This window comes from Papio anubis, chromosome 12 (assembly GCF_008728515.1).
Source record: "Papio anubis isolate 15944 chromosome 12, Panubis1.0, whole genome shotgun sequence".
In the NCBI taxonomy this organism is placed as follows: Eukaryota; Metazoa; Chordata; class Mammalia; order Primates; family Cercopithecidae; genus Papio; species Papio anubis.
Genome location: NC_044987.1, coordinates 62,922,433 through 62,946,158, shown reverse-complemented (window position 1 = coordinate 62,946,158; position 23,726 = coordinate 62,922,433). Strand labels below are relative to the sequence as shown.

General features: G+C 41.5%; 1 protein-coding gene and 1 pseudogene across 4 annotated transcripts in view; one reads left to right on the top strand and one right to left on the bottom strand.

Moving 5' to 3' along the window:
• Positions 1-23,726, bottom strand: part of STIM1 (stromal interaction molecule 1) — a 217,127-nt gene that overhangs the window by 86,041 nt on the left and 107,360 nt on the right. For all 4 annotated transcript variants that reach the window (XM_009186797.3, XM_003910339.4, XM_003910338.4 and 1 more), the window contains exon 2: positions 23,137-23,267. In XM_009186797.3, the coding sequence (XP_009185061.1) occupies positions 23,137-23,267 (131 nt within the window). The remainder of the gene's footprint in view (positions 1-23,136; positions 23,268-23,726) is intronic.
• LOC108581977 lies at positions 3,425-3,725 on the top strand (annotated as a pseudogene).

The following is a 23,726-nucleotide window of genomic DNA, read 5'->3' as shown; positions in this document are numbered from 1 at the left end:
AGTCACAAGGGGAATATAAGTCAGAGAGGAGATCAGAGTAAGTGGGGACCAGATCACAGAGGGCCTTGCTAACTTTTGTGGAGACTGTGGCTTTCACATCAAACAAAAAATGAAGTTATCACAAGTTTTGAGCAGAGCAAAATGATCTGGTTTACGTTTTTTTGTTTTGTTTTGTTTTGTTTTTCGAAAAAGCTCTTTGGCTGCTACACTGAGAGTAAATGTAGATAAGGCTATCTGCTCGGAGACTACTGAGCCTTGGTGCCTGCAGTGGAATGATAGTGAGAAATGATTCTATTTTGGATATATTTTAAAGGGAGAACCCACAGGATTTACCAATAGATGTGGAGTTGACAAAATTATGAATTATTTAGAATATTTTTTGCCCAGGCAATTGAAACAATGGACTTGTCTTCAACTGAGATGAGGAAGGCAGTGTATACAGCAGGTTTTGGATGAGATAATATTTAGAATCCAGCTTGGTGCACATTAAGCTTCAGATGCCTTTAAAACTCTTAGAAGAAAACACAGGGGTAAGTCATCACAACCTTGGATTTGACAATGGTTTCTTAGACATGACCTCAAAAGCATGAGCAGCAACAACAGCAAAAAAATAAATAAACTGGACTTCATCAAAATTAAAAACTTCTGTGCTTCAAAGGACATGATCAAGAAAGTAAAAAAGCAACCCACAGAATGGGAGAAAATATTTTCAAATCACATATCTCATAAGGGATTTGTATCTAAAATATATAAAGAACTTTAACAACTCAATACCAAAAAGACAACCCAATTTAAAAATGAGCAAAGGTTTTTAATTTTATTTAAAAAATTTTTTGAGACAGAGTCTCACTCTGTCACCCAGGCTAAAGTGCAGTGGCCCAATCTCAGCTCACTGCAACCCCCGCATCCTGGGTTCAAGCCATTCTCATGTCTCAGCCTCCTGAGTAGCTGGGATTATAGGCACACACCACCATGCCTAGCTAATTTTTGTATTTTTTTGTAGAGACCAAGTTTTGCCACGTTGGCCCAGCTGGTCTCAAACTGCTGGCTTCAAGCAATCCGCCTGCCACCCAAAGCACTGGGATTACAGGTGTGAGCCACCGTACCAGGACACAAAGTTATTATTAAAAACTAAAAAAAAAAAAAAAAAAAAAAAAAAAGATGTTGGTAAGGCTGCAGAGAAAAGAGAACACTTATATACAGTTGATGGAAATGTAAATAGTCCAGCCACTGTGGAAAGCAGTTTGGAGATTTCTAAGAGTACTAAAAATAGAACTACCATTCGATCCAGCAATTCCATTACTGTATACATACCCAAAGGAAAATAAATTATTCTACTAAAAAGATATGTGCACTTATATGTTCACTGCAGCACTATTCACAATAGTAAAGACATGAAATCAACCTAGATGCCATTAATTAATGTGGTACAGGCCAGGCACTTTGGGAGGCCAAGGTGGGAAGAGAGCTTGAGCCCAGGAGTTCAAGACCAGCCTGGGCAACATGGCAAAACCCTGTATCCACAAAACAGTACAAAGAAATTAGCCAGGCAGTGGTGCATGCCTGTAGCTCCAGCTACTCAGAAGCTGAGGTGGGAGGATCACTTGAACCCAGGAGACTGAGGCTGCAATGAGCCAGAATCATGCCACTGCACTCCAGCCTGGGTTACAGAGCAAGACTCTGACTCAAAAAAAAAAAAAAAAAAAAAGAAAGAAAATGTGGTACATATTGACCATGAAAAGCAATGAAAATCCTTTGCAGCAACATGAATGCAGCCGGATGCCATTATCTTAAGTGAATTAGTGCAGACACAGAAAACCAGATATTGTATGTTCTCACTTACAAGTGGGAGCTAAATCTTGGGTACACATAAACACAAAGATGTGAACAATAGATACTGGGGCCTCCAAAAGGAGTGGGGATAGGGAGAAGGACTGAAAAAATTTCCATTGGATGCTACGGTCACTATCTGCATAAGAAAATCAATAGAAGCCCAAACCTCAGTATCACGCAATATACCCTTGTAACAAACCTGCACATGTACCCCATGAATATAAAATTAAGATGGAAATTTTAAAAAATAATATTAAAAAAATAAATTAGCAAAGGATCTGAGAAAATATTTCTCTAAAGAAGATATACAAATAACCATTAAGCACATGAAAAGATGTTCAATACCGTTAGTCATCAGAGAAATGTAAATCAAAATCATAATGAGATATTACTTTATACCAACTAGGATGACTATAATCAAAAAGTCAGACAATAACAAGTGTTGATGAGCATGTGCAGAGATCAGATCCCTCACACACTGCTGGCAGGAATGTAAAAATGGTTTAGCCACTTGAACCATTTTTATATGGAAAATACTCTGGCAGTTCCTAAAACAGGTAAACACAGTTACCATATGACCCAGCAATTCTATTCATATGTATGTACCCAAGAGAAATAAAAGTATACATCCAAACAAAACATAAAACACATGTCCACACAAAAACTTACACATGTCTATAGCAGCAGTATTCATAATAGCCAAAAGGTGAAACAAACCAGATGTCTATAAATTGATGAATGGCTAAACAAAACTGGTATGTGCATGCAATAGAATATTATTTGGCCATGAAAAGAAATAAAATACAGATATATATACATGAACATGTACAGGCAGTACTGATACAACATGAATGCACCTTGAAAACACGCTAAGTGAAAAAAGCCAGTTACAATGGACCACATATTATATGACTGTATTTACATGAAATGTCCATAATAGGCAAATTACAGAAAGAGAAAGTACATGCGTGGTTGCTTAGGGCTGGGGGAAATGAGGGGAGAGAACAATAGCTAATGTGTATGTGGTTTATTTTTGAGGTGACAAAAATGTTTTTAAATTGACTGAGGTGATAGTTGCACATATCTGTGAATATACTAAAACCCATTGAATTGTATACTATATGGGAGAACTGCACAGTATGTGAATTCTTCCTCCAAGAAGCTGTTTTTTTTTTTTTTTAAATTGATAGGTTACACTAGGCCAGATAAACTTTTTCTGTAAAGAGCCAGACAGTAAATATTTTATGCTTGGTGGTCGCAACTACTCAACTCTGCTGTTCTTGCGTAAAAGCAGCAACAGACAATATGTAAACAAATGAGAGTGGCTGTATGCCAATAAAACTTTACGGACTCTGAAATTTCAATTTCATATAAATTTCACATCTTGAAATTCTTCTTTAGTTTTCCCCCTAAACTATTTTAAAATGTAAAAATCAGGGTTCTCCCATCCCCTTGCTGTGGGTCTCAGCAGCCGGGCGGCGGGAGGAGCGGCAGTGACCAGGCAGCCCAGCTTCGCCAAGCCCAGCTTCGCTGAGGCTCTCCCTGCCCCACGGCTCGCAGACATCCCGCAGGCGCCCTCCACGCCGCCAGGATGACTAAGAGGAAGGTCAGCTCCGCCAAAGGGGCCGCCAAGGAAGAGCCCGAGAGAAGATAGGCGCGGTTGTCTGCTAAACCTGCTCCTGCAAAAGTGGAAGCGAAGCAGAAAAAGGTAGCAGCAAAGGATAAATCTTCAGACAAAAAAGTGCAAACAAAAGGGAAAACGGGAGCAAAGAGAAAACAGGCCAAAGTGGCTAACCAAGAAACTAAAGAACATTCGCCTGCAGAAAACAGGGAAAAGAAAACTGAGTCCAGCCTCTGATGAAGCAGGAGAGAAAGAAACGAAGTCTGATTAATACCACACATCATGTGTTATCAGTGGTCCCTGTCTCCCTTCTTTTACAATCCAGAGGAATATTTTTATCAACTATTTTGTAAATACAAGTTTTTTAGTAGTTCTAGAAACATTTTTTAGAAGGAGGGAATCCCACCTCATCCCAATTTTTAAGTGTAAATGCTTTAAGAGGTGCAATCATTCACTGGTTGTTTATTTTTTGGTACAACCAGAAAATAGTGTGGGATATTGAATTAAGGGAGGCTTTAACTATCTTTGGTGTCAGCTTAACACTCGATAGATGGGGGGTTAGTTTTTATATCCTATAATACAATGAATATTAAATGACAATATGGAGTCAGTCCTGCATTTAATGTCTTGAACATTTTAAATTACTTCTATGTTGTTTTTTGGTAGATTTGTTTCCTAAAGAAAACCACTCCTTGATCATGGCTCTCCCTGTCAGAACTGTGTGTACTTTGTAACATCTTTGGTTGTGGTAGTCCTGTTTTCCTAATAACTTGGTTACTGTGCTGTGAAAGATTAAAAATTTGAATATGTAGTGTACATGCTATTCAGTTGTGAATTGGTGGGACGTATGTAACAGCTTATCAACATGTGAGGATGCCGGTACTTGATAGCCTCTTAAGGACAATTTGCTTCCAAATTCTAAGCTGGAAAGTCACTGGAATAACTTTTAAAAAAGAATTACAATACATGGCTTTTTAGATTTTCGGTATGTATATTAATAATCGTGTACAAATTGAAATGTCTGTACTGATCCTCAACCAATAAAATCTCAATTATGAAAGAAAAAAATTTAAAAATCATTTTTAGTTTGCAGGCTATACAAAAAAACAGTTTGCTAATCCCTGGACTAGATATAATAAATCCACCCTCTGCTCTGGCTTCAGGTGCTAGGGAAATCTCTCTCCCTGACAATCCCCACGAACAAAAGGCAACTTCAATTCCACGCTCAGTTTTCCCTCATGCTACCATCCCTATACACGGCTTTCCAACACCCTGAAAGGATCACAAACCCAGCCAAACACTCAACAGCAGGAAAACCTCTAGGACTCCATTTCCAAAATAGAACACCCACTTCAACTGACTTGGCAAAAAGAGTTAGAGCTCACCATGTGTTTCTTATAAATGACACTCACCTTTGGGCAGTAGTATGGGAAGAAGCTTAGGACAAAGAATATAAGAATAAAACGAACTCATGCCTCTCCCAAGAAGCTTCTGGCATCTAATCAACTCTAAGAGGGAGGATTTAGGCTTATGCGTCAATGAGCAATACAAAATATATATACACACTGTGTGTGTGTGTGTGTGTGTGTGTGTGTCCTTAAGGACAAAATATCCTATTAGAGTACTGTACTACACAAGAGAAGGCAGAAGAATAGTGCAGGCATTAGGAGTTCCAGAAGACTTTGTTAAGCAGCATTTGTTCTTTCATTTGCCTAACCAATTATTTACTGAATAGTTACTATGTGACAGGTCTTGTGTTGAGATCCAAGGACACACAGATTAATCAGACATATTGAAAGCATCTGGGTGAGACAGATATATAGAAGAGAGTCTGTCCTTGAAGGAAAGAACCACTGTTCTATGTGGAGGAAAGTGTTATCACTCAATCCCAAAGACAGAGCCCAGCAACTTTCTCTCCAGCCCCATACTGCCTGAGACTGCACAAAGTTTTACACTCTCAACTGATCACACAGCTTGGTCAACATTCAGAGAAATCACAAAGCTTATGAAGTGTCATATAGGAAAAAGAATTTCACAGATAATGTCTTGAATCACATTTCTGACACTGACCACTATGTCACCTAGAACCTGTAAAATGCAAACTACCTCATAGTTACAATGTGGAGAAAAGGAGATAATTTAAGGCACAGTCCCCCATAGTGCCTATATGTAGAAGATGCTTCATATGTGTTTGACTATTCTGAACCTAGGTCCCCTTGACAAGGGGGCTCATACTATTTATACCAGTTTATCTGAAGAGAAACCTAGTGTCTGAGGATAAACAAGAATAAATAGTATGATCCCGCTTGTCAAGGGACCCAGCAAGTTCTGATCTTACCAGTGACTTCCCAGAGACTTCTAATCTTACCTCTGCCTCCTCAAGACACCAAGTGGCTAGATAAAAGAGGGCATGGCTCTCATCCAGCCAGTGCCAAAGTGCTGAGGTATATGCCTATGTGGATCTATACCTGAGAAGGCCTGATGCCTGTTGGGTACTGACAAAAAATTACAAGAAACTGGATAACACAACAACTGTAGAAATTTGCACACAGCTCTATGGTTTACAAAAAAAGGATCTTTTTCAAGCCTCACATCAGCCATTGAAGGTATATGTTACTGGTGTCCCTATCTTATAGATGAAGTAACTATTCTCTAAATACCTCCCTACTTGATGTCTCCCAGAGTTGCCATATTTTTTGTCTCCTGCCTTTACTCGTTAAGTTCCCCTCTCCTGGAATGTTCTTCTTCCTTTCTTCATCTAGTAAACTCCTGCTCATCTTTAAAAACCAAGTTCCAACTTCACCTCCTCTGCAAAACCTGCTCCTGACATACCTTCAGTCAGAATTAGGACCAGCTCTGTTTACTTCTAGCTTTTCAACTTTAAATCCAAGTTCCTCAGTATGGCACACAAATCTGGCTAGAGCCTGCCTTTCTAATCTTATTCCCAACCTCTCCCTCTCTGCCCCATTATTACATTTGCTCAAGTTAAAAGAACCACTGAACCACAGTTTCCCAAGGACATCATACTTGTTACTCCACATGATGTATCATGCTCAGCCCCCTCCCCATGTAAACCCCTATTCACTTCCAAAAATTCATCTCAGGCAATACCTTTTCTGGGAAGTGTTTTCTGTCTCCTCAGATGGGTTAACTCTTTTCTGTACTTCCAGAGCATGCAGGGCTCATCTCTTGTTACAATCTCTATGGGGATAGAATATGTATGTTTTTCTCTCTCAGTAAGTGAAGTGAGATCTTTGTAGGTAGGAAATTCATCTTAATAGTCTTTAAATGGGTATGCAAAGCATATCCAGCATCCATCACAAACCACACACTAAATATGTTTGAAGAAAAAAGAGAGAAAGAAGGCAAGCAGCACATCAAAAAGAAAGATTTCAAAGGAGGTATTTATAAGTGAGGAGAAGAATACAAGAATGAATGAAAGGAAACTCGCTGGACTTAAGTGAATCAGACAATTCTTCTTAATGCTATGAAGTACAAGTACACTGAATGTGAGGCATATGCAGACACAGACATGCACAGAAGGACTTGAAAAAATACATATATAGTCAGACAAACACAAACACCAGTTAGGTCTGAAGGGAAGCAGGGCCTTGGGAGCCAGCTGCCAATTCCTCCTTGGACAGGAAGAGTCAGAAGTTTTTAATTCCTGAAACATGGCTTTTCTCTCTCTGCTAGCTTGACTACTCCTGGCTGCTAGACGATACCTGCATTCTGCCTACCACTTTGTGGGACCCAGATTCTGTCTAGACTAACAGCATCTTTGGGCTGCTAATTACATTTCTGGCTCTGCTTTTTCTTCCAGGTCCTGTGTCCTATACCTCAGGCCAAACCCTTTGTCCCTAACCTCCTTGATCCTCAACCTCATTTATGGGCTTTCTTTCAGCCCCTACTTCCTTGGCTCAGTGTTCCTCTTCTCCTTCCACTTCTTGTCATACACAGACACATCTAAATGCAGAAAGACATATACCCACACAAGCACAAAATGATGTATACACACATACAAAAAAAACCGCACACAAAGGCACATATAGATATATACACATATATAGACATATACACAAACAAGTCTTACAAATATATCTCATCCCTGTCATCGACAGGATTATCATCCAGAATAGACAAAGCAGACTCAACAACAAAGAGAGGGGGAAGGAAAACAACAGTCTGCTTAGTGAGAAAGAATTTCCCTATCTGTCAAAGCAAGCCACCATCAGGTTTTCCTGGAAACATGAGGGGTACCATCTGGGGGAGCTGCTGCCTCATCTTGTGTCTGGCTAAGGTACTGGGACAGATTGCAAACTATGCCTACTCTCACTGATATGTAGCTCAGCTTGTCTGGAAACTGGTACCTTTGCCTGCATGCTGGCTGACAATGTGATTTCTGCTATACCAGTACATATAAGATCACTGCACCCTGATTCATCTCCCACAGGTCCTGTGCATACTACCATTACAGCCCTTAAAATGTGCTATTGTCACTGCCTGTTTATATATTTGTCTCTCTCACTAGCCTAGGGCTTGTTAATGGCAAAGAGTATCCTATTTTCATCTCTACTTTACACATGAGCAAAGTGAGTCTCCAAATCACTTAGCCATACACTTAGTACATTGCAAGGTTTGGATTTGAACCCAGGTTGGACTCCAAAGCTCATGCTTAGACTTTTAAAAAGTCAAAGTCCAAACAGTTTATTCTAAAGTTATTCTAAGAAACTCACAAAAGTTAGGACTGAATGTATGAGCTAGGCCAAAGAACTTGAACTCAGTGGAAGTTGTAGCCTATAAACTGATGAGCCACTCCTGGTAGGTGAATGCTACAGCCACCCTATAAGTACTTACAAGGAAGAATGGGAACAGGACATTTCTTTAGCCTAAGGAGCAGGTTTCACCTGAAAAATGATGTCATTCATGGTGTCAGCTGTCTCTGTTCTGTGCAAAGGCCCTGAGCTGACTTCAGTCTGTGCTTTGCCTGAATTAAGAACAGGGGGTCAGAATGTTCCATGAAGTAGGAGACAAGATGATGACTGCACCAGGATACAGGCAGAGAACTAGAAAGAAAAAAAGTAGAGAGGTGCCTCCAAACTTAAGTCAAAGAAGAATTACTATAGCAACAAAATGTATATATTGGAAACCAATGCTGAAGTTAATCTGCATATAGTAAATTTTTTTAAGAAAGGAGAAAGGCTGGACGCGGTTGCTCATGCCTGCAGTGCCAGCACTTTGGGAGACCAAGGCGGGCGGATCAGTTGAGGTCAGGAGTTTGAGACCAGCCTGACCAACATGCGAAACCCCGTATCTACTAAAAATACAAAAATTAGCCAGGCATGGTGGCATATGCCTGTAATCCCAGCTACTCAGGAGGCTGAGACAGGAGAATCGCTTGAATCCAGGAGGCGGAGGTTGCAGTGAGCCGAGACTGCGCCACTGTACTCCAGCCTGGGCTACAAGAGGAAACTCTGTCTAAAAAAAAAAAAAAAAGAAAAAGAAAGAAAGGAGAAAGAGGAGGAGGAGCAGGAAAAGAAAAAGCAGCAGTAGCAGTAGCTCCAGGCTGTCAAAGCTGTGTGCAGGGAAAGCAAAGAAAAGTTATGTTCAGAATTGGGTCCAGGGACCAAAAGGAAAGCACTGCTTCCCAGGTGCCAGTATGGCCTCTTGGAGTGATATAGCGGCCATGGGAATCAGAGAGAGGCCCTGAGCACAAGGTGAATCAAGGAAAAATAAAACTACAGTCACTTGGTTAGCTGTCTTTGACAACTCCTCACATGGAACGTCACATAGTAGGGGTCAAGAAATTGATTCAGGCGCCTAATATATAGGTAAGAGGGAATTGCCACCAGAGTTGCCCCACAGATTCTTTGACATCTTAACTTCCCCAGAAGCAGTACTAACTACAAAAAATAAAAAGGAAGGAATAAAAAGAGGGAGAGAGGGAGAAATTATCCAAAAAAGAATGCTCCAGGACTCTTCAGTCTGACGTTTTCAAAAGTCATCTATACCTGCCCAGGAACTGAGGCAACCTCGCTGTCAGTTAGCTAATCAGGGATCTGCTTCCAGCAACCATGGTACTTCAGACTTCAAAGCACCACTGTATCTCTATCAAAGTTGGAAGTAAGGGAAATGGAGATAGAGGCTGGGCACAGTGGCTCACACTTGTAATCCCAACACTTTGGGAGGCCAAGGCAGGCCAATTACTGGAGGCCAGGAGTTCAAGACCAGCCTGGCCAACATAACAAAACCCCTTCTCTACTAAAAACACAAAAACATTAGCCGGCCATGGCGGCGCATGCCTGTAGTCCTGGCTACCCTGGAGGCTGAGGCATGAGAATCACTTGACCCTAGAAGGTGGAGGTTGCAGTGAGCAGAGACCGCGCCACTGCACTCCAGCCTGGGCGACACAGCGAGACTCTGTCTCATAAAAAAGAAATGGAAATAGAAATCAACATGACTTTCAAAGTGCTTTCTTTTTTTTTTTTGAGACGGAGTCTTGCTCTGTCGCCCGGGCTGGAGTGCAGTGGCCGGATCTCAGCTCACTGCAAGCTCCGCCTCCTGGGTTTACGCCATTCTCCTGCCTCAGCGTCCCGAGTAGCTGGGACTACAGGCGCCCGCCAACCCATCCGGCTAGTTTTTTGTATTTTTTAGTAGAGACGGGATTTCACCGTGTTAGCCAGGATGGTCTCGATCTCCTGACCTCGTGATCCACCCGTCTCGGCCTCCCAAAGTGCTGGGATTACAGGCTTGATCAAAGTGCTTTCTACAGGGCCCTAAGGATGGTTACGGGCTGAGCTACAGAAAGGCAAGTGAAAGGTGACCACCACTCCAAACAATGCAGTGACACTTTAAAAAACATCTTTATTGAGATCCAATTCACATACGAATTGTAGTATAAAACCTAATAGTTTTTAGTATATTCACAGAAGTATACAACTATCACCACAATCTAATTTTAGAATATTATCATCAACCTGAGGTACATCTGAGTTACAATAACCTCAAAAATGGTTAACTATGAGCTAACTCAGTCTCTTTCCTTATTGGTTATATGGGAAAAAATTAATGTCTATCTCAGAGATTTCTTGTAAGGATTATATGAAAGAGTGTATGCAAGAGTACACAGCACAAGCCTAGCACATCATAGCAATGGTAGTAGGAGTAAAAGAAGTAGAAATACTGCTACTATAAACTAGACCACAGGCTGGGTACTTGATATACCTGATTTCATTTCATCTTTGCCATAATCTTTCAAGGTAGGAATTACTGACTAATTTGAGGGTAAGGAAATGAAAGTTCACAGAGTTTAAGAAAATTTTCCAGGCTGGGTGCAGTGGCTCATGTTTACAATCCCAGTACTTTGGAAGGCTGAGGTGGGCAGAGATTGCTTGAGCCCAGGAGTTTGAGACCAGCCTGGGTAACATGGTGACACCTCCGTCTCTACAAAAAATACAAAAATTATCTGGGCATGGTGGCGTGCACCTGTAGTCCCAGCTACTCAGGAGGCTGTAATGGGAAGATTGCTTGAACCCAGGAGTTTGAGGCTGCAGTAAGCTGTGAGCATGCCACTACACTCCAGGCTGGATGACAGAGCAAGACTCTATTTCAAAAAAAGAAAAGAAAAGAGAAATGAAAAGAAAAGAAAAAGAGAGAGAGAAAAAACTTTTCCCAAAGCCAAACAACTAATAATTGGCAAAAGTATACCTGAAACCATCATCTTTCTTGCTCTAAAAGTACATACTTCTGCTCTACTACATAACCTTTCGGCATTCTCAGTGTTTTCCTTTTCTTCTTCACTTGTGACCCTATAGTATGTGTTATTCTCAAAGTCTTTCCTATCATTTTAAGTACAGTAATCTTACCTCCATCCAGATTCTGCACATGATTCATAACATAGGACAGAAGGGTAGGGAAGAGGGTCACAGAGGAGATCAGACATATAGGTCATATACTAACATGTCTAGAGGCCAGACTCTAGCAACTCCAGAAAAACAACCCAACACTGACTTCAGCTGTTATCCTGACAGGGAACTCACAAGTCCAAAGCACTCTGTTCCCAGTACCAATGACCAGCTCACTCTGTACTCCTCCTTTGCACTAGAGAAACAATTTAAAGGGCATAAAATAATAAGATAGTATCTTTGTTTTCAAATTCAAAATTAAAAAAACCTCAACTCAGCACCCTTATGAGAAAGGCCCTGAACCAAACACAATGTTATGAGAAACAGCAATCAATAAAACCTAGTTCGTGACCCCTAAGGAACCCACAATCTGGTAGGATAGTTAAGCATGGACCCAATTACAATACAGAACAGAGCAACATGACAAACATAAGGTTCATTCCAAGTACTCTTGAACATGAGAAAGGATTACTTCCCACTGTAGGAGAACAAACAAGATTTCTTGGACTGGCCGGGCATGGTGGCTCACGCCTATAATCCCAGCACTTTGGGACCCCGAGGCGGGTGGATCACAAGGTCAGGAGTTCAAGACCAGCTTGGCCAACACGATGTAACCCCGCTTCTACTAAAAGTAAAAAAAATTAGCCAGTCGTGGTGGCGCGCACCTGTAATCCCAGCTACTCGGGAGCCTGAGGCAGGAGAATCGTTGGAACCCAGGAAGCAGAGGTTGCAGTGAGCCAAGATCACACCACTGCACTCCAGCCTGGGCAAAAGAACAAGACTCCATCTCAAAAAAAAAAAAAAATTTCTTGGATGAGGCAACATTTAATCTAGGCCAGTAGTTCTCAACAAGGGGCAGTTTGAAAATTGACAACTGACAATAGTAACTGGCAATATTTTTGGTTGTCAAACTGGAAGGGGGAAGGGGAAAGGTTTGCTACTGGCATCCAGTATATAGAGGCTAGGAATGCTACTAAACATCCTACAATGTACAAGACAGCTCCTCACAACAAAGAACTATCTGGCCCAAAATATCAATAATGCTGAGGTTCAGAAACCCTGATCTAGGCCTTGGAGGACAAATGAAATTTCTCTTTCCTTTTGTTTTTATTTGTTTTTTAGGTTTTGTGTGTGTGTGTGTTGTTGTTGTTGTTGTTGTTGTTTTATTCCAGGCATTGCACTGAAACGTGTGGGTTTTTTGTTTTTTGTTTTTTGTTTTTTTTAAGAGACGGGGTCTTGTTATGTTGCCCAGCCTGGTCTAGAACTCCTGGCCTCAAGCAATCCTCTTGTCTCAACCAAGTAGCTGAGATTATAGGCATGAACCACCAAACCTGGCCTGAGTGAAATTTTTACAGGCAAAGTGGGAAGCAGAGAAATGCCAGGATAAGGATTTATCTGGAACAGGGGCACAGTGATAAGATATGAAGAGCAGGTTTGGGGTGGCTATAGCATAGAGTAAAAAAATGCAGTATAACATGAACTAGTAGCATGAGTTAAATCCAAATGATGGGAGCGTTGAAGGACAGACAAGAGTTTAGATTAGTTAAAGAAGCAAAAGTAAGCCACTCATTTATAGTTTTATCATCTCTAAAATAAGGCTAACAACACCTAGTTCACAGAGTGGTTAAGGATTAAACAAAACTTTATATGTAATCAGCTCGGCTTGGCACATGGTAGAAGTAATCTGATGAGTTGTGCTTTAATAATGCCAGTATTAGTGCAGGAAGACAAATTTATAGACAAAATAATACAATCAAAATCATTAGGGCACAAAGCAAGGCAATTTCTAATTAAGTGCTAAATTGAGCTATAGAGACTATGTGCTATGGGAGTTAGTACTGAGATGAGGAAGATCACTGGGAATGGGAAAGTCAGGGAAGGTTCACATAAAATGAAGCTGGCACATTCCAGAAGACAACTAAGATTGATACAGACAGGGCCAGGGCTGCAGGGAGGGGCACAAGAGGTTAATTCCAGGTAAGGAGAACTACCTGAGCAAAGAAAGGGGACTGGAAGTAACATAAAATGTTTATAAGACAAAGAAGATTGGAGCCAGACCAAAGTGGTAGGAGGTATGTCTGGAGAATTAACAAAGGTAGCCAGGGTGCAGTGGCTCTCACTTGTAATCCCCAGCAAATCGGGAGGCTGAGGTGAGGGGACTGCTTGAGACCAGGAGTTCAAGACCAGATTTGGCAACATAGCAAGACCCTGTCTCCACAAAAATAGTTAGCCTAGTGTGGTGGTGCACACCTGTAGCCCTACCTAGTTGGGAGGCTGACGTAGGAGGATCATTTGAGCCTAGGAGCTGAAGGCTACAGTGAGCCACGATTGTGCCACTGCACTCCAGCCTAGATGACAGAGTGAGACCCCAACTCTTTAAAAAATATGTTTCAATGAGAAACAAAGAAAAGAAAGGTTGAAGTCAGATTTAAAGAGATGGAGTGGTAGGTACAGGAAGTTAAAGGAAACAGGAAAAGGAAATCATGCAGGAGACACGGAACCCAAATGTAGGTTAGGAAGATCACTCACAGCATGTGCGACATGGGCTTTCCAGGAGAGACTAGAGGCAGAACACTTAAGGGTTGTCTACAGCTATCTGAATATAAGAAAGTGAGGCCCAGAGCATGAAACGGAATACAATTATTAATAATTATGGTAATAACGTCTATAAATAACCCAGCTACTTATCTTCATCTAATTTGGCCCATATTAGCCACAGCACTGGGCTTCCTACTCTCTCCCTATATACTACTACCTATCAAGTCCAAGTTCCTACTGGCATTTTAGATATTGCAAGTGAACCTGCTGACTGCTCCCCTCAGAGTTTAGCTCCCTTAGCTCTGATTCCACCTGATGCCAGCTTCCTGAACTCCCACAGCCTCCCAGGACCTAGCATGCCTCTCGGTGGGACAATGAAAAACATAGAAAACAAGTCTATTTCTACCCCCACTAAACTCTAAACAGTTCTCATGACACTTCTACTCTGTCGCTCAGGCTGGAGTACAGTGGCATGATCTCGGCTCACTGCAACCTCCGCCTCTCTGGGGTTCAAGTGATTCTCATGCCTCAGCCTCCCGAGTAGCTGGGATTACAGGCACTTGCTACCAAGCCCAGCTAATTTTTGTATTTTTAGTAGAGACGGGGTTTCACCATGTTGGTCAGGCTGGTCTCGAACTCCCGACCTCAAGTGATCCACCCGCCTCGACCTCCCAAAGTGCTGGGATTACAGGCATGAGCCACTGTGCCTGGCCCAAAAGCCAGATCTTTTTAAAAGTACACAGGTGCAGGGCGTGGTAATCCCAGCACTTTGGGAGGCCAAGGCGGGCAGATCACCTGAGGTCAGAAGTTTGAGACCAGCCTGACCAACATGGAGAAACCCCGTCTCTACTAAAAATACAAAATTTTGCCGGGCGTGGTGGTGCATGCCTGTAATCTCAGCTACTCGGGAGGCTGAGGAAGGAGAATCGCTTGAACCTGGGAGGCGGAGGTTGCGGTGAGCTGAGATTGCACCATTGCACTCCATCCTGGGCAACAAGAGCGAAACTCCATCTCAAAAAAAAAAAAAAATGTAAGCATATGTAGGAGGCTGGGTGAGCTGCCAGAAAAGTTGTAGTCCCTGTAAATGTGTGATCCTGCTTTATCATGCCCTCCCTCTTAATATCAACCACTTAGGCAAAAACAGAACTACCTCAACCTCCTACAGTGTCCTGGCCCTAGTCAAGTCAGGCACACCGCTGGGAGTGGCTCCCATGGCTGAATGCTGTGGTGCCATGGGATGGTGATAGAGCTGATGTGGAATTTTGCTATACAGGCCAGCCCTCACTATTGTACCCTCATGTTGAGAGAGAAAAAATCATGGCTTTAGCACCTATGTTTTAGCACCTATATACCAGGCATTGTGCTAGGGGCTTTGCAAACATTAATTTCTCATAATATCCCTGCAACATCCCTCCTCAAATAGCTTAAAAAAAAAATTGAGGCTCAGAAAGGTAAGGTTATTTGCCTAAAGTTGTATAGCCAGTAAATGGCAAAGCCAAGTTTTGAATACAGGCTTGTTTGCATCAAAATATATGTTCTTTCTGATGATAATAATAATAAACATAAAAACTTTCATTGAGCCTCTATGTGCCAGGCATTGTATTAAGTGCTTTATATGCATTATTCATTTAATATTCGCAACAACTTCATGAAAGGCCTACCACTATTATTACTTCAATTTCTAATGGAGAAACTGAGGTGGAAAGGGATTATGTAACTTCCCCAAGTTTCCACAGCTGGAAGAGGCAGAATGGAGTCTGTATGATTCCAGAGCATAAGCTTATAACCCTGTGTTATACTTCTACATCAGACACCACAGGCACTAACAGAAGTCGTAAGTAGATCTTGTAGCTTCCTGGATTCAAACTGCTACCTACTCATCCTTATCCCCTAAAATGTGTGATCACACCCTTGCTAAGACTCCCATAGCAGAATGATAGCATTCTGCTATAGCAATATTGGTCAGTCATTCAACACAGTGATTAAGCACATATTCTATAACAGGCTTTGTTGGGCACTGGGGAGAACGGAGACAAACCAGATAAGAGCAGTGATCTGCCCACCTCGGCCTCCCAAAGTGTTGGGATTACAGGCATGAGTCATCGGCACCTGGCCTGGCTTATTTTCTGTCGTCGAGTTTTGAGAGTTCTTTATTTGTGTTGGGAGCATTAAATAGCACTTTTCTCACTGAATCCTGACAACAACCCTGAAACGGTAGGAATCATTAACTACCACTTCACCCTGAGAAAACCAAAGGAAAAGTCACTAGACTACTATAATCTGATCACCGTTCTGCCTAATTTCAAAGTTTTCTTATCACTTAATCACCTGTGACATATAGATCACTAGAATGCAAGTTCCATAAAAGCAGGGATCTTATCTGTTTTGTACACTGTGGAATCCCTAGCCTTCAAATAGTGTCTGCCTTTAATATGTATTAAATAAGAATTTGTTTAATGGCTGAATAAATACCCTGATTTGCCATGTAGGCTGCAGAAAAGAAAATAGCACTGCTCTCAAAAAGTCTGGTCCAGTCAAGGGGACAATGGTCTTAGGTAGGCCCTTGTCTGCCCACCTCATACTGTTAAGCACAACCTAACAGTACCATTCCACTGCAACAAACATTTTGCCCATGGAGCAAACTCCACCACAGGTTTGAATAGAACACAGGTCACGAATTCTCATACTGCCAGCCTGGTAGAACTCCCTGCCAGCTCTGCAAGAAGGGCACCATCACCAATAGAGCCATCTTGCACATCTGAAAGGCCCACAATACATAGCCTCTGCTATCCAGAAGAGAAGCAAGCAAAGAAGGCACCTAACCAAACTAGCTGCCCCTACACAAATGATTATATGTTTTTCTTTTATTTTAAGGACTCTTAAAAAGTCTTTTTTTTTTTTTTTTTGGTAGACATAGAGTCTCCCTATGTTGTCCAGGCTGGTCTTGAACTGCTGGGCTCAAGCAATCCTCCTGCCTCAGCCTCCCAAGGTGCTCAGATTACAGGAGTGAGCCACCACAACTGGCCTGATTATATATTTTTCTATGACATGCCTACTGAGTCTCAGTTTGCCCTAAGTCTAATTTCACAGCAGAGTATATTCAGCAATTAGAAACGAGAATGGCTTTTTCTGCCCATGGATGCCACTGAAAACATCATCAAAGTCTCTCTTCCCACTGCTATCAAGTCTAAGTCATAGTCTCTTAAGGAGTCCCAACAGGTGTAGAAGTTCGTCATCAGAGTTAAGCTTTGAAATGACCAATGAGGGTCCAATGAGCCATTCTGAGCAACAGGGAGCACTCACAGACTGTGGTAATGAGAGATTCAAATACCAAGTGCTCAAGGGGCTTTGTCACATATGCCACTGTGGAGGAGGTGGATGCAGCTGTGAATGCAAGGCTACACAAGGTGAACGGAAGAGCTGTATCAAGAGAAGATTCTCAAAGATCAGGTGCCCACTTAACTATGAAAAGGATATTTGTTGGGGGCTTAAAAAAAGATACATTTTAAATTTTTAAAAAAATTTTGAAAATTAGCTGGGTGTGGTGGCATGTGCCTGTAGTCCCAGCCACTCAAGAGGCTGAGACAGGAAGACTGTTTGAGCCTGGGAGGTAAAGGCTACAGTGAGCCATGCTCACACCACTGAACTCCGGCCTGGCCGACAGTGTGAGACTTTGTCTCAAAATAAATAAACAAATCTTTTTAAAAGGAATACTGGCTGGGTGCAGTGGCTCATGCCTGTGATTCTAGCACTTTGGGAGGCCGAGGCAGGGGATCACTTGCCCAGGAGTTCAAGACCAGCCTAGGCAGCATGGCAAGACCTCATCTCTACAAAAAAATATAAAAATTAGCCGAGTGCAGTGGTGCATGCCTGTAGTCCCAGCTACTCGGGAGGCTGAGACGGGAGGATCACTTGAGCCCAGGAGGTCCAGGCTGCAGTGAGCTGTGTTCACACCTGGGCAACAGAGCAAGACCTTGTCTCCAGAAAAAAAAAAAAAGAAATACCATACTGTGAATGGCCACAACTATGAAGTTAGGGATGCTCTGTCAAAGCAAGAGATGGCTAGTGTTTCATCTAGCCAAAGAGGTCAAAGTGGTTCTGGAAACTCTGGTGGTGGTCGTGGAGGTGGTTTTGGTGGGAATGACAACTTTGGTCATGGAGGAGAAACTTCAGTGGTTGTGGTGACTTTGGTAGCAGCCATGGTGGTGGTGGATCTGGTGGCAACGGGGATGGCTATAATGGATTTGGTAACAACAGTGCTTATAAAGGGGCAGCCCTGGGGTTACTCTGGAGGAAGCAGAGGCTATGGAAGTGGAGGCAGGATTATGGAAATCAGGGCAGTGGCTACAGCAGGAGTGTCAGCTCTCACAGCTATAACAACAGTGGACGCAGAAGCAGCTTTGTTGGTAGTAGCGAAAGCAATTTTGGAGGTGGTGGAAGCTACAATAATTTTGGCAATTATAACAATCAGTCCTCAAATTTTGGATGCATGAAGGGAGGAAACTTTGGAGGCAGAAGCTCTGGATTCTACACTGGTCAAAACACAAAACCAAGGGAGCTATGGTGGTTCCAGTAGCAGCAGTAGCTATGGCAGTGGCAAAAGATTTTAATTACTGCTAGAAAAATGCTTAGCAGGAGAAGAAAGCCAGAGAAGTGACAAGGAAGCTACAGGTTACAACAGATTTGTGAACTCAGCCAAGCACAGTAGTGGCAGGGCCTAGCTGCTACAAAGAAGACATGTTTTAGACAAATACTCATGTGTATAGGCAAAATAAAGTAGGACTGTATTTGTGACTAATTGTATAAAAGGTTATTTTAGTTTCTTTTCTGTGGAAAATATAAAGCATGCCAACAAAAAGTTTTAGTGTAGATAATTTTTTTTACTCATGCTGTTGATTGCTAAATGTAATAGTTTGATTGTGATGTTGAATAAACGTGTCTATAAAAAAGAAATGAGAATGAATCAAAGAAGAGATAAAACTATAAGAAGAAAACTATAATCGTACGAATTATGTAATCGTACGAATGTATGTAGGAATCTAGGTACTGGGGTAATAGTACAAGAGGCCTTGAAGATATGCTTTGATTCATACAAAGAAAAGTTAACACTCTAGTCACAATAACCTGAAGGAAGAAAGACTTACTTCAGAAATGGCTAAAATTTTAAAAGATCTAGCACTGGGGTTACAGTCCAGTTATGCAAAAAAGTTACTAGTAGGAGGCTGAATACATGAGGACTCAATAGAGCACCCCTTCAGACTTCTACTAAGGCTCTTGAGTAATCAGCAAGGCTTTTAGATGTCTTATAAAAACCTCAGGTCCTTCATCGGATACCCAAGGAAATGAAGCTGAAGCAGGATAATGAGGGGAAAATTAACCAGCCTTCTAACTTTGTCTGCCTCATTCTAAAATTTACACAGTAGACCATTGGTCATCCATGCTGTCCCACAAAGAGTTTTTTGTTTATGATTTATGACAGGTTTATGCTACTTCTATTTGAGTATCTATATTTCCCATGTAGTTTTTATGTTTAATATTAGGAGAGTAGAGCCAGTTAACATTCAGGGAGTTATCTGTTTCCATCTTGAGGTGGCCAAAATGGGAATGTAGAATTTTTATAAAGGTTATAAATGTTTGGCATAGTATTTGGTACACTGTGGCTTCACAAGGGCCAGTGTTAAAACTGCTTCATGTCTAAGCAAAGAAAACTGCCTACACATTGGTTTGTCCTGGTAGGGAGTGAAAGGGATCATTGGTTCCAGTCACAGGTGTAGTTACTGTAGGTACTTTAAGGTTTGGAGCACTTAACAGGCTGTGGCAGAAACAGACATCCCATGGATATCACATGTTACATCTTGTATATCTATGGAATATTCAATCTCACTGTGCACACCTTTGACTACGGCTGCAGAAGTGTTCCTTTAGACAAAGTTGTGACCCATTTTACTCTGAATAAGGGCAGAAACAGTTCACATTCCATCATTTATAAAGTTACCTGATGTTGGCTTTCATTATTTTTGCTACACTCATTTTATTTGTATTTAAATGTTTTAGGCAACCTGAAAACAAATGTAAAAGTAAAGATGCAGTAAAAATGAATTGCTTGATATTCATTACTTCATGTATATCAAGCACAGCAGTAAAACAAAAAAAGAAAAACCCATGTATTTAATTTCTTTTTTTTTTTTTTAGGTTTTTTGCTTTCGTGATTTTTTTTTGATACTTGCCTAGCATGCATGTGCTGTAAAAATAGTTAACAAGGAAATAACTTGAGATGATGGCTAGCTTTGATTAACATTTTATGAAATTCTCATGAACAATCCAAGCATAATTGTTAAGAACACGTGTACTAAATTCATGTAAGTGGAATAAAAGTTTTATTAATTAAAAAAAAAACAAACCTTCAGGTCCTTGATGGCCAAAAGAACCACGGTTTCTGGTACCCCACTATCCATTACACAATATTCTAAACCCTGAGATATCTACCCAACTTTCTAGTTAGATCCTGAACTCTAAGGCTATCTTATACATGTTTAAAGTGACTTAGGCACACACATTTTCGTACTTTCTCTCTCAGGAAGGTAGCTTGTGATTGATCATGCAAACCTAGACCAGCAGGCCTCTCTAACCACGTGAAGCCTGAGACTGCAGGGAGAGTAGTGGAAACCAAGGCAAGGCAAAAACTATACTGAAAAAGAACAGCTCACCACTGGCGCAGGGAAGAGCAGGGTAACAGCTTTTGTGTTATTTCGGAACAGTTTGTGCTGATGAGCTTTTTGTTGTGGTAACATTCCTCTAAAAAGAACATTTTATTCCTCCCCTCATTGACAAAGCAACTCAGCAGAATATGACCAAAAAAAAAAAAAAAAAGAACGAGGAGCAGATAACAAAGATTTCCAAGAATTTATAGATCTTGGGTTATATCACCTTCTTCGTCCATTCCCCAGTTTTGTGGCCAGGCCCTGGGACAGTGATCAGGATGTCACTAGTCCTCATTCACCCCCAGGAACATGGCTCTATTCTCAGGATAGACAAATAAAATTTTGATCCTTTACAGGTCAGTGACACTTCTGGATGTAACCAAATTTCAGACACTTACATCATAGTCATTGTCTTTGCTCAAGAACTTACAGTTGCCTGGTTCAACAGGTATACATATCTCAGCCTGGTCCCCACCTTCCTTTCCAACTTTTTGTTCTGTGGTTTTCTACCACAGTCCCTATCTAACCAAACCAACCCACTATATTTCTTACTACTTCTACAGCTTTGCTCACACTGACTCTCCACTACTGAGTAAGCCCAACCCTTTCCATTCTATTAAATTTTACTTTTTCTCCAGGAAGCCTATTTTTCTCTTCCTTTAAATTCCTTAAACATTATCTGGTTCATCCTTACAGACAAATCCCCTCTGTTGACCAATCAGTGAATTCTGTGTTTTGTTTTTGTTTTTGTTTTTTGTAGAGACAGGGTCTTGCTCTGTTGCCCAGGCTGGAGTGCAATGGCATGATTATAGCTCACCACAGCCTCAACCTCCTAGGTTCAAGCAATCCTCCAGCTTCAGCCTCCAGAGTAGCTGAGACTACAGGTGTATGACACCACGCCTAGCCAATTTTTTTTTTTTTTAGAGACAGGGTCTCGCTGTGTTGTCCAGGCTAGTCTCGAATTCTTGGCCTCAAGCTGTCCTTCTGCCTTGGCCTCCCGAAGTGCTGGGATTACAGGCATGAGCCACCACACCCAGATTCAGTGGAGTTCTGTATGCTACTTGCCCATCTTCAGTGATAGGGAGTTCACTGTCTACCAAGGAACCCTCTTCTATGGCAAGATAGCTCTCACTGTTAGTCAATTCTTTATTCTAAAAGAAAATGCCTACTTTTTACTTTCCCCACTTTACTTTGGACCTGGTTCTGCTCTTAGAATAGAAGAAACAATACAGCAGTACTTAAGAGCATGGGCTTTGAAATCAGATCTGCACTGATACCCACTGTGTCCCTGAACAAAATGCTTAACCTTCCTAAGGCTCCATACCCTGGTAATAATACCAACTTCATAAATCTGTTGAAGTTAAAAGAGTAACTATGCAAAAAGCTTAACACTGTCACTGGCATAAAGTAAGAGTTCAATCAATGATAGCTAGTATCATGGTTTTCACTTTACTATCATCATTACTTAAGTCTGATTTCTTTACTTCTTATGTATTTAAAGATAGAAATTATATTACCTGAGTCTCCTCTTCTCCAGGCTAAAGTCTCTTCACTAGACTTTAAGTTATATAAAGACAGACTGTATCTGTTTTATTTACAGTCCCATCTCCGTGCCTAGCACAGTGCATGGTACATACATGCTTAATAAACATAATTGTGTTGAATGCTCTTTGTTTTGTACTTTCCATACTCTTCATCACTCATGTCACTCCTCTCTGTATAGGCCCTCACTGTTTCAAATCCTTCTGACAATGTGGGATCCAAAATTGAACTCAAAACTCAAAGGTAGTTTGGCAGGAAAGAGAGAGTAGGGTTATCTCCCCCATCATGATATAACTACATCACTATTGAAGATTTGGCATAACTTGGTAGCTTCACCAAACTACTGGTATATGTTGAGCTTTAAATGAAGAAACTTTTAAATCTTTTCACAAATAATGACCTTACACTCTGGGATCTGCTGAGCTACAGGCACAACAATGCCAAAAGATGAAACAATAGAGCTTTTTTCCATTTAGAGACTCCTCTAACTCTTCCTATCTAGACCACGCAACTGGCTCCCAAAAACTTCAGCCTGGAATTCAGAATGATCTTTCTAAAACAATTTGTTTCTTCTTCCCAAATAGAGTATAAACTCTCAGAGGGCAGGATCTGGGTGTCTTATCTTCTATCCCACATGCCAACACAGGGCTGAGAACAGACTGATGCCCTCCATCTATAGCAGGATTGCAATAAGGATCCAAGGAAACCATAGAGACCAGCCTCAGGGATCCCTCTCCCTCCCAAACAACACAGTTTAGTCAGTGTTATGCAACTAGCCAGTAAGCAGGCGGTAGCCAGCCAGCATAAAGCCTACACTCTGACAGGCTGACTCCTGGAGGGCTGCTCTGCTGGGAGCCACCTTCCCCACTGGGGATGAGTTCCTAAAAAACAAGCCAGCAGAGAACATCTCTCCACAGGGAATAGCCTGTCTAAGCAGCTTTCAAAGACTAATTCACACAGGGAGAAAAGAGAGCCATAGCAGGATGAGAGAGCTCACCTCATCACTTTCTTCCACATCCACATCACCATTGGCATCATCGTCCATCAGCTTGTGGATGTTACGAACTGCCTCGAAGCTGAGTTTCTCATCCTCACTGTGACACAAGGGCTTGTCGATTCGGCAAAACTCTGTGTAAGAAAAGCAAGAGACAACATTACTCAGAGCTGTCACCCAGAACCTATCACCCACCTGTGTCAGCATCCTTAGCTTCTAGATCTGACTCCTCATGTAGGCACGTAACTGGCTACTTGTACAGTGACAGAGGTGTTTCATCTAGCCTTTAACTGTCTCCCCAAGAAAATGCTGAGCTCCCCCACAGGGACAATGCTTTATCACCCTAATAATTTCTTGGCAGGGAAGTCTCGCATAGGACTAGGAGTATACTGGGATCTAGACAAGAACGTGAATCAGTAACTCACAAATGAGAGAAAACATAAATAGCCAATGAACACAGGAAAAAGTTTGGCCTCATTAGTAATCAAAGAAATACATATTCAATTGAGTTATTATTTTTAATCAGCCAAATACACAAATGTAAATCAATATAATCTTTCTGGAAACAGAACAACAGCCAATTAGTCCCATTG